A 15,718-nucleotide genomic window follows, 5' to 3' on the forward strand; every position below is an offset into this window, starting at 1 on the left:
TATATATATAGCTATCGTAGTGTAACAAAGAGGTGAGCCAATTAAGTACATTATCACAAGCAGTTTGATGTAGCAATATTCTCACTTACCGATAAAAAACTGATAGACGAACATAAAGAACATCGTTTGCAGTACTACCCTAAGCCAAGGAACAGCAGTTGTATTTGTGTCTTCTGCATCTTGCTCCCCTCCGGAACGGGCAGCTGGGGGCCTTGGGACGGCCATTCAAATGTATAGTGATTAGGATTACAGACCTTGACTCGTTCAGACCTTTGTGTTATGCTACCTCGTGGCTCATATCGAAAACTGAAATACCCTAATTCACCAAATAAAACAACTTTTGTACAAATCAGTGAAATCACACCGGTGGGTTTTAAAACATAAAGGAGGTGTAAATATGTCAATATATTTTATGGGCGGCTGTTGCTCAGTGACGTCAAGTGCACCTGTCAACACTTGTGAACACGCACATTGTAAAAAAAATATGCCACCAAAAAAGGGGATCGGTTTGGCGCCAATTTTGTCTGGTCATAATGATAAATAGAAGGCTTTTTATCGATTTTCACCCCAAAAAAATAAAAAAAGTTTATTTTCTGAAAGTATCTGTTTTTTAAAAAGCCTATAGGCAACCGCCAATCCGCCATTGCCTTCTATTTTTTCATTTTTTTTTAGAGTATATACATACAGAGGGAAGGCTAAATATGCATATTGCATAGTGATAGCCCCTTAAAAAAATATTTAGCAAATAGGGAGGCTTTTATCAGCTGGGCAAGTATAGGGCTGGTATAAGACAGCACTTTTCGCTATGACGACATGATAACACCGTCGGAAACTACTTCGCTATGACGACATCCGGACGTCCTGTCTTATTACAGTCAGAAGTGCGATATACGCGGCGCCCATGGCTGAACGCCATGGCCGCACTCACAGGCTCACAAGTCACAGCGGCAGTGCACATTGCACAAATTGCCATTGGAGGCTTTGGAGCTAAAACCCCTGACACACAACTTGCCTGATATTCACTTTTAGAGAACCACCAATAATAATAGAAAGATTAGTATCTGAGCTGCAAAATATGTGGGATCCCGATCCGTCAAGATCGACCTTTTTTATATATACAAAAATAAGAATTCTCGCCTATAACTAGGATATTGCATATTCCATAATCCATAGTCCACATAAAGACTATAGAGTATAGAGTATAAAGGCTGGCAGCTGGCTGCTCTGCTGGTATAGTCTAGGCATTTTTGATTTTAGGCTCCTCTCTACGGAGAGTGTGTAAATATGTAATTTTTTTGATATCGTATCGTATATACAAATATAATAAATAGAGTAATAAATACCAAAATTTACCTCAATTCTTCAATTTGTTCATTACAAGTATAACTTTTATACAGCAAAAATTTACTTATTATTTATTATCATGACAGATCAACAGCAAACAATCCATCAATCCCCTGTAGAACGGGTGGTCAGCTACCAGCCGGTACAGACCGCAACCGGTGTAGCCGTGAATCTCTATTCAAAGGCGACAGAGACGAATCGATATGTCAAGTAAGTCGTTTGTGGTTGCTCAGCTATGTTTTCAAGTGTTCATCAAGCCAATTGCTGTTCTGTAGTATGCTGTGGTTGTCTAGTATGTGTGGAAATAACGTGAATGCGACAACTAGTCTTTAGTAAACCGCACGATGTCCAATATGATTTACACAAACTTATACGCATATATAATCATCTGCGTTTCACAGAAGAGTCCTAGAAACCGGCGAAGGACTCCTCAAGCAAGGTTCAGCGGTTATCTGGCCATACGTCCAGCCCGGTCTACAGCGCCTCGAGCCTACAGTTAATGCACAACTAGACTACCTTGGGGAGAAAGCACCTCAGGTACAAGAGTTTGCAGCTCAAAAGTACAATAAGACCTCGGCACGCGCTGGCGAAACTGTTGGGGCTATGCAAGCACAGGCTGGAGCTGCAGCTGAGGCAGTGCAGGCCAGGGCGGCTGATGCAAAGAAAGCAGCAGCTGACTGCTACAACACTACCGCACAGACTGTGGCGGAGAGAGCTACCGAGTTGTATGACAATACAACGAAGGCTATTGAGGCGAATGTGGATTATTATCTACTCCCAGCCTCAGCCGAAGACGAGAAAGAGCTTTCCCTCGTCTTCGGTCCAGGCTAAGGGTAGATAATTATAATACACATTTGATTTACCGGCTGCTTGTTGTGCACCAGCCGCCATGGCCTGCACTGCCTCAGCTGCAGCTCCAGTCTGTGCTTGCAAAGCCTCGACAGCCTCGCCAGCCTGTGCCGAGATCTCATTGTACTTCTGAACGGCAAACTCAGAGATTTCCTTATACTTTTGAGTTGCAAACTCTTGTACTTGAAGCGTCTTCTCCTCGAGATACTTTAGTTGCGCATTGGCAGCAGGCCCGATGCCCTTTAGACTGGGCTGGATATATGGCCAGATAACCGCTGAACCTTGCCTGAGGAGTCCGCATATGCTTTGCGTCATAATACTCCAAGTTTTGGACTTATCATCGCCAGCTTTGATCTCTTTGTTGAAGGCCTGTAGCCTTTCGCCGAGCCTGTATGAGGGGTTGTACGCCGCTCGCTGGTAGAGTCGGTTGGAAACCTCTTGGGTAATGTGGAAGATCTTCTCAGATCGACCCTTTTCTATTGCCAGGGCCCAGAGAGCGGCGTACAAACCTTTCAATCGTTTATACAGGCTCAGCGACACACTTCAGGCCTTCAAACTGTGAAGGATGACGGCGTCTTTGACGTAAGTTGAATGGAGTATCAGGTAGCATGTGCGCTCAAACTATACGCTTTATGCGTATATCGCTTTAAACAAATACACATGCATTTGGTGCTTTAATTCTTCGTATCCCCTCCGTAGTTGCTTGGTATTCACTGTAACACTTTGTTTCGGTTTGCAGAAGTAAGTCAGCTGCCCAATGTACTCTACCATGGAAGAGGGACACAATACATCTCTACCATGGAAGAGCGACACAATACATCTCTACCATGGAAGAGGGACACAATACATCTCTACCATGGAAGAGGGACACAATACATCTCTACCATGGAAGAGGGACACAATACATTACATCGCGGGAACGGATAGATTAAAGTCAAAGCAGTGTCATATTTTTAATGTAAATAAAACCCCGGAGACGTCTGGATCTGATTGTGTATTTTTTAATTTCTTTCGAGTTGAAACCGGGTTATTGATACCATTTTAGTGTTCGTACATCAATGCTTGCAGAGTATCATATTAGCACATATAGTTTTGGAAACAAGTCGAATTGAGGAGCTATTTCGACTGTAGATTTAGACAGCAATATGTCGGAAAGAAGACATTCCGAAAACTCTCAACTCATCGGAAGTTAACAGTTTACATCAATTTGAATTCCAAATTAAGATCATTTTCCGAGCACTACGATCGCTCAACATGTTTTGAATATTGACAAAAGAGCATGACCAATCGACAGCCCAACCGATGTTGATACTGATCCAAAAGCAAGTGTAACAAATGCCATTTTATAAAATTAGATCATTTGGAACGGATCAACTACCCAGAACCGAGGAGGGGTTTTTAAAATTACACCTGATTTGTACCCTAAAGCCTGCAGTGAGCTATATCCGACTTGATCCTCGTATAGATCTTACCATCGAAAATCTGGATAGAAGAACTAATACGAGTGTTTATGGCGCAATATTGGTCCATGTTGGTGCCTGGCGTGGATAGTGGTGTCCATCTCGCCACAGGAGCACCCCTACACAACACTCAATGCTATAGCAACGGGCATCTATGTTTTGTTTGTTCGATGACGAAATCTTGATATATGGGTGTCGATGAAATTTCCCTTGATGACGGAAATTTACTATCCATACCAGATAGTCATCAACTGTACTAGTCTCTGCGACTAGCCGATGCAATCTGCGGTTGCTACCAAGTTACAATGAAACGATGTATAGCTTACTTTGTCGATATAAGTTGCATCATACAGAGTTGATAAAACAGTGCGAAAAGAATATGAACACAGATTTTGAGTCGAAATTTCAACATAGCATATGACGATAGGTAAGTGTACATGGATTAAACACAATCATTCAAATCACACACAAACATAAATGACAATATACGTGCAAAGATCTACATAACGAGCTACGTGAAAAGCAAACAAATCAAGCAAGCACATTTGAATTTAATAAAATATAAAACACACACACACGCATATATATATACATACATACAAAGATAGACAGACAGATATATATATACACATAAAAATAATAAAAATTGCTACATATATATATATATATATATATTTATACATATAAGTATATATATACATATATTCTTATATATTCATATAGATATACCATGGATGTATATGGTATATACAATATAATACACATATAATATAAAATATAAGTATACATACATACATACATATATGCAGATACAAACATATATACTATATATGAATATATATATATATTTAGAATTGTATATATAAACTCGTATATATATATGTATATATACACATAGATATATTATAGTATATATATTATACAATACATATATACACTTACATACAGACATATATATATAAATACACACACACACAAAGAGACACGGATACAGACACAAGTATATATTTAAATATATATACATATATCTACTTATGCATACATACATACACTCACGCACACACACATATATATATATATGTATAGATATGGTTATATTTATATATATACACACACATATATATATATATGCATATCCATAAATATATATATATACTTACATATATAAAGATGCATATATATATAAATATGTATATATATATATATGCATATACATATATATACATACATATATAAAGATGTATATATATATATGCATATACATAAATATATAAAGATGTATATATATATATATATACTTACATATATAAATATATATATATATATGCATATACATACATATATGTATATGCATATATATATATATATGTTTATATATATGTATACATATACTATGTATATGCATATATATATACTTACATATATAAATATGTATATATATATATATATATATATGCATATACATACATATATATATACTTACATATATATATATATGCATATACATACATATATATATACTTACATATATATATATGTATATATATATATATATATATGCATATACATACATATATAAATATATATATTTATGTTTATATATATGTATACATACATACATATATATACTTACATATATAAATATATATGCATATACATACATAAATGTATATATATATATATTTATGTTTATATATGTATACATTTACATATACTATGTATATGCATATATATACATAAATATATATACATGGATAAATACAAAGTCATTATATACATACTTATATACATAAATATGTATATATATACATAAATATATATACATGGATAAATACAAAGTCATTATATATATATGCATATACATAGATATATACATACATATATGTATATGTATATATATATGTGTACCTATACATATACTATGTGTATGCATATATATACATAAATATATATATATGGATAAATACGAAGTCATTATATTTATACGTATATACATGCATACAAACATAGATACACACACACATGAATATATATATATATATATTAATATAAAAATTCTTAGATACACACACACAACCACACAAACAAATATATATATGCACACATTTAATATATATATATATGCATACATACATAAAATGTACATACATACACACATACATACATACATTTAATATATATATATTCAAGAAAATATATGTATGCATATATATATAAATTGGCATATATATATATATATATGTACATATAATTATATCTATTTATATGTATATACATACATACATATATATATATACAAACACACACACACACACAGATATATGTATATATATATGTATATATAATAACATAAATATAAATATAAATATAAAATATATATATCTATATACATATATATATATATGTATATATACACACACACACACACACACACAGATATATATACGTACATACATACATACACACACACACAGATATATATATACATACGCTCATACATATAAATAAATTCACTTATATATATATAAATATATATTTACCATATGTATATTAGTAAATTTATGTATATGTATGTGCGTATATATATAAGATCATATATATATGAACTGATATATATATATATATATATATATATATATTATACATACGTACACACACATTTATACACACACACATATATATATTTATATACATATATATATATATATATATATATATATATATATATATATATATATATATATATATATATGTATACATGCATATATACATACATACATTCATATATATATATATATATTTATACACACACGCACATTTATATATATACATAGCTATTGTAATGCCTTAAGCATGTATACATGTAACAGAGATGTAAACCTATTGAGTGCGCTTTCATAAGCAGTAGTAAATAATGTAATCTCTCGCATACCGATAAAAACCTGATAAACAAACATAAAGATCATGGTTTACAGCACTACCCAAAGCCAAGGTACAACACCTGTATCCGCTTCTTCTGCATCCTGCTCCCCTCCGGAACGGGCAGCTGGGGGCCTTGGGACGGTATAGTGTTTAGAATTATCATTGGCTCGTTTAGACTTTCGTGTTGTAATAGCTGGTGCCTGGTGGCTCATATCGATAACGTATATATGCTAGAATATGAAGTATAAGTATTTATAGGATGCTACGATCATATTGGACTCACTCACACAGGTGTATTTATATATATTTATATTATACGAGGGCTGGCTTATTGACATGCCAACATGACATCAAGTGTCATTTGTCGACACAATGCATACCTACGCTGACCTGTCAGCCTGTCACCATAAAAGTTTCTTTTCCAGAATCGGGTTGGTTTAAAAACCGTGTCTCGTTATTTCTATCTATTAATAATACAATGAGCTTAATATCGTCTATTTGCAGATCACGAATCAGAATCAAACGATTCAGTTCCAAATCTGCGAATAATGTGAGATGAGGTAAGATTGGCCGGTTTTTTAAAAAATAAATTGTTAAAAAAAACGAATCCTTAATTTGGATAGTATTCTTGTCAAATAGGGAATTCTGGTCTGCCCTAGCCGTTTCAAAACACAAATATAACAAAAACGAAAACAAATATGTACATAATGTAAATTGTAAAGTAAAAAAGACCATCAATCATCAGAAACATAAATAGGTTCATATGTAATTAGCTAGTAGGCCATATAGAAGATTACTTTACTTATTTTTCCCAAAAACGTATAAAAAAATAGCAAACCGTACTACCCTAGTCCGTATTCATATATTTACTTATTTAGATTTTTGTTTTTTAAAATATATAGAAAAAACTCAAGTCAACAGTCAAGTGACAACTGATTCAACTCACACTCAGAGTCTCAGACTAGTGTTGTGTGAGACTGGGGGGAATGGCTCGAAATTCGAAACAACATCCAACAAACACAACAAAGAGTCAACAACAACTGAACACGATTTCATAATTTTCATCATCAATTCTGTACTTTTTTTACTCTCTAATTCTAGAGATGAAATCAAAAAGTAAAACCGGTCTTCTCTTTTGAAAAATAATTACACATATATAGCGAACTTCCAAACCTGCGCATACCCCATTTATACAGCAAGGATTTTTTTGTATATTAATCATGGCAGAGCAACAGCAAACAAGTCAGCAGACTCCTGTGGAGCGGGTGGCCAACTACCAGCCTGTACAGAACGCAACCGGTGTTGCTTCGAATCTCTATTCACAGGCGAAGGAATCAAATCAATACGTCAAGTAAGTTCTGTGTGCAACCGCTGAGCTATGTATTCATACCATTGTTATTGCGTAGAATGTCGTGGTTGTCTGCCATGGAATTGTGAAATTAAACAAAATGCGAAAACTAGTCTTTAGTAAACAGCAAGATACCCAATATAATTTTTACATCTATACGCTTTTATGGTCATTTGCGTTTCATAGAAGAGCACTAGAAGCCGGAGAAGGACTTCTAGCACAAGGTTCAGCGGTTTTCTGGCCATACGTCCAGCCCGGTCTACAGCGCCTCGAGCCTACAGCCAATGCACAACTAGACTTCCTTGAGGAGAAAGCACCCCAGGTACAAGAGTTTGCAGCTCAAAAGTATAAGGAAACATCTGAGTTTGCCGCTCAGAAGTACAATGAAAACTCTGAGTTTGCCGCTCAGAAGTACAATGAGACCTCGGCACGCGCTGGCGAGGCTGTCGGGGCTATACAGGCACAGGCTGGAGCTGCAGCTGAGGCAGTGCAGGCTAGGGCGGCTGATGCACAGAAAGCAGCAGGTGAATACTACAACACAACCGCGCAAACTGTAGCGAACTCAACCGCTGCTACACGGGAGAGAGCTACCGAGATGTATGACAATACAACGAAGACTATCGAGGAGAATGTGGATTACTATCTATCCCCCGCCTCAGCCGATGACGAGAAGGAGCTGGCCCTGGCAACAGAACAGGGTCGATTTGGCAAGATCTTCCAGATCACACAGAAAGTTTCCAACCGGCTCTACCAGCGAGCGGCGCACAATGTGACTGAGGCCAACAAGTACACACAATCCCTGCCTGAAAGCAGCCCCACACTCAAACACTACGTAGAGGTCATTGAACGCCAGAAGGCTACCTTATCCGAGACCATTGCATCCACCCAGGCGTTTGTGCTGTCATCGGTACAGGATGCGAGTTCTACGGCGTCTGCTAAGCTGGATGATTTACGCACAACAGCCGCTGGTCAAACAGCTCTAGATATAAAGAACAATCTGACCAGCACAGTCGCATCGCTTAGAGAACGCGCTGCCGCTGCAGCATCGGAATACAAAGTACCCGAGTCGATAAACACCTCAGTGAATGCGTAAGTCAAATGACGCATTGATGGTTGCTTATTACTTTAATTATGTATTTATGTTGCTATATACCTCAACTATGTATAACGGTTGCTTCAACTTGAAGACTATGTACTATGGTTTTATCTACGTGCATTCTCCTATCTACTCGTATATCTGTTACTTGTGTTTCTTAATTGTATGTTTGTGCCATCGTGGTTCCTTATCGTTTCGTTGCACACTTTTCAATCTTTTCTACAGGCTCAGCGAGAGGCTGCAGGGCTTCTACAAAGAGGTTAAAGCCGGTGACGACAAGTTGGGCGTCAGTGAGCGTTTAAATGTACTGGCCGAAGAGGCCAAGAAGACTTGGGACAGTCTGGCGCAAAGCTTAAGCGCATACGCTCCTGCCGGAGCTGTGAAGGATGATGGCGTCTTTGACGTAAGTTAAATTAGTACCAAGTAGTATGCACTCTCAGGGTATACATTTCAAGCGTATATCGTTTTAAGTATATACACATGCATTTCGTGCTTGAATTCGTCGTATCCCTCCATGGTTGCTTGGTATTCACTTTCACATTTTGTTTTGTTTTGCAGGCGTAAGTCAGCCGCTCACTCCATTCTACCGTGAAAGAGGGTTGCAACAAATGCCATCACGAAAACAAATCGTTTAAAAGTGAAAGCGATGCAAATTATTAGTATATATAAAATTACATGTGTAAATAAACCCCCGGAGATGTCTGGATCAGATAGTGTAATTTAAATATCATCCGAGTTCAACTAAGTGTAATGAAACCATTCTATGCTCGGGCGTCAACGCTTGCAGAGAACCATGTTAGCATATATAGCTTCGAAAACAAATATAATAGAGGAGTTATTTCGACTGACCGAGGGTCGATTAGGAGATTTTGAAATCACACCTGATTCGGTACAGTAAAATGTGCTCAACGCGAATTGTACATAGATCTGGCTATCGAAAAGCTGGGGATAGAAGCCTAATACGAGTAGCTGAGACTGAATAAGCTCGCAATACACTCCCATCAATATAATTTATAAACGGGTGTTTGTTTGGAATAAGCCAAGCTACCTCTCGAGCAATTTTGCTGAACACACAACTTGATAAAAAGGAAGCTGACTATATGGCCAGAAAAACTGAAAATCAATACACGTCAAATTTTCAAAATAAAAGTACACTTACACGCGAGGGGTATTTTAAAAGTTCAGATAGCTCTTGAGCAATGCTGCTGCTCTGACTTCCGACTTGGCAAGATGAAGGTTTACTATTTTACTATACAAGCTCGAACGCATGGCTATATTGAAATAAGCATCTCATAAGAATACGATCCCGGAGATCAAAACTATGTAGGAAAATCTACATCCAATCATTTAACCATGTAGGAATATGTACATCCTATTTAGCAATTTATTTACCACTAGTTGAAATAAATATTTAATCGCATCCGAGTCTTGAATCAACACGTGCAGTACAACGTCAATATATAGAAAAATATGAATAGGGTGAAGAAGAACTCTTTCAAGTCCGTATTGAAGCTCAATAAACCACAAACAAAATTAGAGCAGATCCATTTAATGACTATTTTTATCGGTTGTTGGTCCACGGTTGTACTCTGTGGTAGCGAAAAGGAAAAGAAAACGATAATAAGTTGGTTTTCAGCATACATATGAAGTGTCTGAAGAAGTCAGCCCGCACTACGTACTACGTACGACCCATGCGTGAAACTGCCTCCCTCTGCTGCAGAAGGACCAAGGTAATGAGAGCGAGCAGCCATGTGCATAACATTCTACAACGAAGGTACGTATGCATCTGGACACAGCATAGGTCACTAGTACACTGCAACAAATCCTGATGGGGTGAATAGGCAAATGATGAAGCCTTGGATCAACACCACATGACTCAAAATAAAAATAAAATGGCAACCCAACGACTTATTCGATTGTACTGGAACATGTAGGCATGACTATGAACGCAAAGTCTGCAATTTACGAGTACGAATTAAAGAGTTCCGAATTTTAGGATGTAACGCAGCCGCAGTCCTAGCACACGACCTTATATAAATATATATAATCATACACATATACATCACAGTTTCTACATACAACAATGAGATGCATGATCTCAGACACGGAGGTATAATACAAAGCACAAACGACATACGAATCGATTAATGAATCTCTCATCTCATTCGCCACACGTCCAGGTCCAGCGGCGTCGTTCAGTTTGTAGATGCTCTCCACTACCGACAGCTCGGTGGCCGTCGTATCCATGCCACAGAAGGCCACCCAATCGTTGACTACCATACCAGCACCCAGCACATCACTACCACGGTTGATCGTACCGGCGACTAAGGGTACTTGTAAGAGCGAGGACAACTCCTCGAGGTCTTGAACGGTGGTACTGGGGTGGACCATACCGCCCTGATTACTGAACTGACAATAACTGCCTACGAGCACGTGCTCGGCTACTGTTTGTCTGAATACCTGTGCGCGTGCGGAGAGGGCATGGAGAGTTGTTGGGTGAGCGGACTGTCAGTGATACAAATGTCGTATATAGCAATAAACAATGTGGAATACGCCCTGCTTACGAGCCAAGGCTTAGGTATCCTAATAATGATTAGACATAAAATACACAAGGTCTATCGCAATAGTATTCATGGTTGGAAAACACGCTGCCAACTTTCTGCCCATATATAGCGGATACATAAAAATAAATATATGCCACAGATACACATTACGGATCTGGATAAAGAATCGAACGCTTGCACAGTCTATATAGTCTTCTCGGTAGGTCATTGACGAGTGGCAGATGTTCTATGGCATCACGAGTAGCGATGTAAAGCCGAGTCAGAGCAGACCACCAGCAGAACCGCAGCTATCAATACGAAGACACACATGCACCATTTGAGAGAAATCAAGACATCACGCAACTACCAACACCAAAGGAGGTGTGAAGTACTCATGCGCTGCGCTCCCATCAAGTCTGATAAAGCTACCGTTTCAATCTCGAAGGTATCATCCACTCTTCCGTATCACTACTTCAGATTTCTACATAGAACACATTTACCAAGCACAAGATTGGGGAGCTGCTACACATGGAAAAGCCCCAGAAAGTTATTCGTGAAATCTATTCGCTTGTGTGATGAGCGCCAAGTCTACTGCCAGCCACCTAGTCACACACGGACCACCATTTCTGTAAGTATACACATCTACCCAGTTGTGTCCAGAGGGCGGACCCAAGCTATTATACAAAGTAGGTACGTACACACACACATATATATATATTACATACAGCCACAAGAGCGCAAACGCACTTACGCCAACTATCTGACATCCACTTACCTCTACATTAAGCACATCGGCAATAATCTCCTCTGTTTCTCTGTCCAGATCCGGGTGTACCAGTGCCACATAGTCATTACAAGCAATCACATTTCCCAAGGCAGACAGGCGTTCCTCCACACGCTGTAACTTGACTCCATCGGGAAGCGAATTCCTTAAGAACTGCAACTCGCCGTCTGTGGTTGTGCTGGGAACCAATAGGCCGTGTCGGTTTCCGGCGCACAATCGGCCGATGATTCTGTTGAGATGTAGATTGGCATATTAATATGATGTATGTATAGACTAATATTAGATATATATATATATATATAAATACGTTGTGTAATAGCAAAGATACGGTGGGTTAAAAAATTCTTAATACTTTCAACTAAGGAGTATTTCCATACTATATTGTCTATGGTCAAATCGCTGGGCGTAGATCATATACGTATGGAAACACCCACAGAAATGAATGCATGCAGAAACTAGTACAAATGAAGGTCAACACATACCAAAAATCATAACATACAATCGGAAACCGACACTAAATAAGAGGGAACACCTTGATAGCTGGTGGCAATATCCTACAAATAACCAGCAGGATGCATCGTAGTAGTACACACATACAACTGTTCCAAACTCCGTTACACCCTACTCCATTCTTCGTCACAGCACTTCACAGTCAGTGCGGATAAAATCCACTTACATAGCCCAGCAAGCACGTAAGTAAGTGTAACATCTCACACAGAATCCTCAATAATTTAGTTCCTACTTAACAACAATCGATGCGACTATGAAGTGTTCTGTAGTGCGCACAATTACTTAAGCCATCTCACGAGGCTATTCGAGAAGCTTTGGACGGAAAAAATCGAGAAGCACTTTTCTGACAATACAGTATATGAAGGTGCAGCACTATTGAGATACTCACAACTCGGATACAAACTAGCTTGGCACACTCGAGTGATACCACCAGAGAACCCAACAGTAATGCGGGAATCATATCTAAACTATATTTATATTAGGCGTATATGCATAGAAAGACCACGGGTAGACGGAGCACGTAATTCGGTTTACAACAAAGAAACAGCAGGCAAGCTCTAACTAAGTCTGATGTACGAAAGTCTGCTTAAATATGCGAAAAAAAACAAAATCTAAATTAGCGTGCAGCCTCGCTCGTTTCGGGTAAAGGTATACTAGCAAAGGCAATAAAAACAAACAAAGTAATGTAAACCACCCTAGTACAGAAATGAACGCAGTTGTAATATAAGACAAAATTGCAACAATGTACGATGAACAGTCCTTTCAATTCAAGTTCTAGCTCACATACTCTGTCGAACGCTTAAGTTATTTTGGGTTACACAAAATATAAGTTGAATTCTATGTCAGAGTTGGAGTAATCTGTAGTATATATGCAAATAATTGGTGCCATCTACACGTCAAGTGGACGAGTCCAGGCTCAACCATTTGCAAGCATCTATCCCTTTTACATGCATTGGTTATCAAAGTAGCGCTTGCGTACAAAAGAGGTGTCGTAAACACCGTGAAAGTGCATGATTCAGCTGTTCGAGAGAGATACATATACATATATATATGTAAGTATACATATATATATGTAAGTATACATATATATATGTAAGTATACATATACATATATATATGTAAGTATACATATACATATAAATACATACATACATACATATATACATAGATATAAACATGTATAAATATATATATACATATACATTCGCCCCTACTAGCAGTCCAAGGTCTACTTATAAAATACATTCTCAATGAAACGGACTAAAATACGTAACGTCATCGCAAGATAGATATTATGCAGCGATCCAAATACACACACACACACACACACACATATATATATATTACAACAATATGCTGAATTTAGGTATATATACGTGTCACACTTTTGCACTCATCCGATCACATATATAGCTGCCGCACATAGGCATAAAGAAGGATCATATGTGTTAGCTACACATATACATTTACGAGACCATAAGTATATACCTGTCATACTTTTATAAAACCATACCTGGTTCCGGCAATGGAGCAGTGGATAATCGGAAAGTTGGGAATATCCCCTAGTTCGCCCTCAAACACTGAGTAGAAACTCTCACTACCTCCTAGAGCTACTAGGCAGTATGAGTTTGTGAGCTTGGAGAAAACTCCGACTTCATTACTGTTTTCGAACTGACCACGCACAGCCATACTGAAATATTCGATAGTTTCTTCGTTGTTAAAGTGTTGAATGGTGGGTGTATGTGTTTCTGTGAACACAAGGGATAGGTCGGATAGTTACAAAAACCAATGAATATGTTTTGATGTGAATATGCTAGTCTTGACTTATTGAAAGTATACGTATATATACTAGGAATAAGCGAACCAGAGAATATCGAAGATACCACTATGCAGTCCGCACCAGCTGGAACTATTATCACATTACCAGAATTTCTCGGACATGTGTTTTACTTTTCGGCCGACCTCTCAATTCATACTCGCTCTCGGTAGTCGGTGCAGTCACTGCAGTGTGCCCGGTACAACTCGGAAGTTGATTCTAAAAATAGATCCGCTCATTTCGGATGGAAGCGCCCGCCCCCCGAGAGAATGTTCGTATGCAGATTGGAGAAAATAATAATTGATGACTTTCAAGTTTTGACAGTATGACAACTTTTAGAATTTAGACAGCAATCCACAATTTGAACTTCTGCTGACTGCAGTGGGTGCGGTGTGGAAGTGTGGATAATCGCCGCCTTCTAAATATACACAGGGCTATGTGCGGATATAGGTGGTGGTTTAAATATTGAGAGCGTAGAGACTATCATCTGAAAGTGCTTGCAATAACGCAATCCGTACAGAGGGCGTCTTTTACATCTAGAGTCAGATTTCTGTCACCATTACTTGTAATTCATCACACATATCAAATAAAAGTGAATCATAAAAGAACCCCTGGGTATTACAGTAAGCCAAAGATATATTTCTTAAGTTCAAAAGGTGCTACAATAGTTTTTTTCTGTCTACCCGTGTAGCAATTGACTGATATATGTACCACCACACATGAAAATGTACATACATACATACATACATACACACAAACACAGACATATTCACGGGCATATACACTCAGCCACAGACACAGGCACATACACTCAGCCACAGACACAGACACAAACACCGACACAAAACACACGCACACATACACACACACACAGATATATATATATATATATATATATATATCATGTATAGCACACACATATACATATACACGTGCACACACACCCACCCACACGCACACACTCACACATATATATAACCCTATATATATATATGTATATATATATATATAACCTATATATATATATATATATATAATAATATATA

General features: G+C 37.6%; 4 protein-coding genes across 4 annotated transcripts in view; 2 read left to right on the forward strand and 2 right to left on the reverse strand.

The window, feature by feature from the left end:
- Positions 1-335, reverse strand: part of SARC_02136 (hypothetical protein) — an 8,508-nt gene extending 8,173 nt beyond the window's left edge. The window contains exon 1 of the mRNA XM_014304114.1: positions 90-335. Within this exon, the coding sequence (XP_014159589.1) occupies positions 90-225 (136 nt within the window). The 5' untranslated portion in view covers positions 226-335. The remainder of the gene's footprint in view (positions 1-89) is intronic.
- A 1,088-nt stretch (positions 336-1,423) lies between these two features.
- Positions 1,424-2,175, forward strand: SARC_02137 (hypothetical protein; the record flags this gene model as incomplete). The annotated part of the gene is made up of 2 exons (XM_014304115.1): positions 1,424-1,554; positions 1,746-2,175. 2 exons carry the CDS (start codon positions 1,424-1,426, stop codon positions 2,173-2,175), a joined length of 561 nt encoding a protein of 186 aa, XP_014159590.1.
- A 5,560-nt stretch (positions 2,176-7,735) lies between these two features.
- Positions 7,736-10,224, forward strand: SARC_02138 (hypothetical protein). The gene is made up of 4 exons (XM_014304116.1): positions 7,736-7,926; positions 8,110-9,012; positions 9,245-9,422; positions 9,578-10,224. Exons 1-4 carry the CDS (start codon positions 7,796-7,798, stop codon positions 9,581-9,583), a joined length of 1,218 nt encoding a protein of 405 aa, XP_014159591.1. The 5' UTR covers positions 7,736-7,795; the 3' UTR covers positions 9,584-10,224.
- Positions 10,225-10,371: 147 nt separating this feature from the next.
- On the reverse strand, positions 10,372-14,850 carry SARC_02139 (eukaryotic translation initiation factor 6). Its single transcript, XM_014304117.1, has 4 exons — positions 14,370-14,850; positions 12,338-12,575; positions 11,157-11,479; positions 10,372-10,608 (listed from the first exon to the last, which is right to left on the reverse strand). Exons 1-4 carry the CDS (start codon positions 14,543-14,545, stop codon positions 10,581-10,583), a joined length of 765 nt encoding a protein of 254 aa, XP_014159592.1. The 5' UTR covers positions 14,546-14,850; the 3' UTR covers positions 10,372-10,580.
- Positions 14,851-15,718: the final 868 nt, after the last annotated feature.

Source organism: Sphaeroforma arctica (genome assembly GCF_001186125.1).
Source record: "Sphaeroforma arctica JP610 unplaced genomic scaffold supercont1.93, whole genome shotgun sequence".
In the NCBI taxonomy this organism is placed as follows: Eukaryota; class Ichthyosporea; order Ichthyophonida; genus Sphaeroforma; species Sphaeroforma arctica.

Coding starts and splice junctions, on each gene's coding strand:
- SARC_02138 (XM_014304116.1), top strand. CDS start 7,796: ATGGCAGAGCAACAGCAAACAAGTCAGCAGACTCCTGTGGAGCGGGTG. Junction 7,927..8,109: donor GAATCAAATCAATACGTCAA/GTAAGTTCTGTG, acceptor TGCGTTTCATAG/AAGAGCACTAGAAGCCGGAG. Junction 9,013..9,244: donor ATAAACACCTCAGTGAATGC/GTAAGTCAAATG, acceptor TCTTTTCTACAG/GCTCAGCGAGAGGCTGCAGG.
- SARC_02139 (XM_014304117.1), bottom strand. CDS start 14,545: ATGGCTGTGCGTGGTCAGTTCGAAAACAGTAATGAAGTCGGAGTTTTC. Junction 11,480..12,337: donor CCGATGTGCTTAATGTAGAG/GTAAGTGGATGT, acceptor GCACGCGCACAG/GTATTCAGACAAACAGTAGC. Junction 10,609..11,156: donor AGAGATTCATTAATCGATTC/GTATGTCGTTTG, acceptor TCGCTACCACAG/AGTACAACCGTGGACCAACA.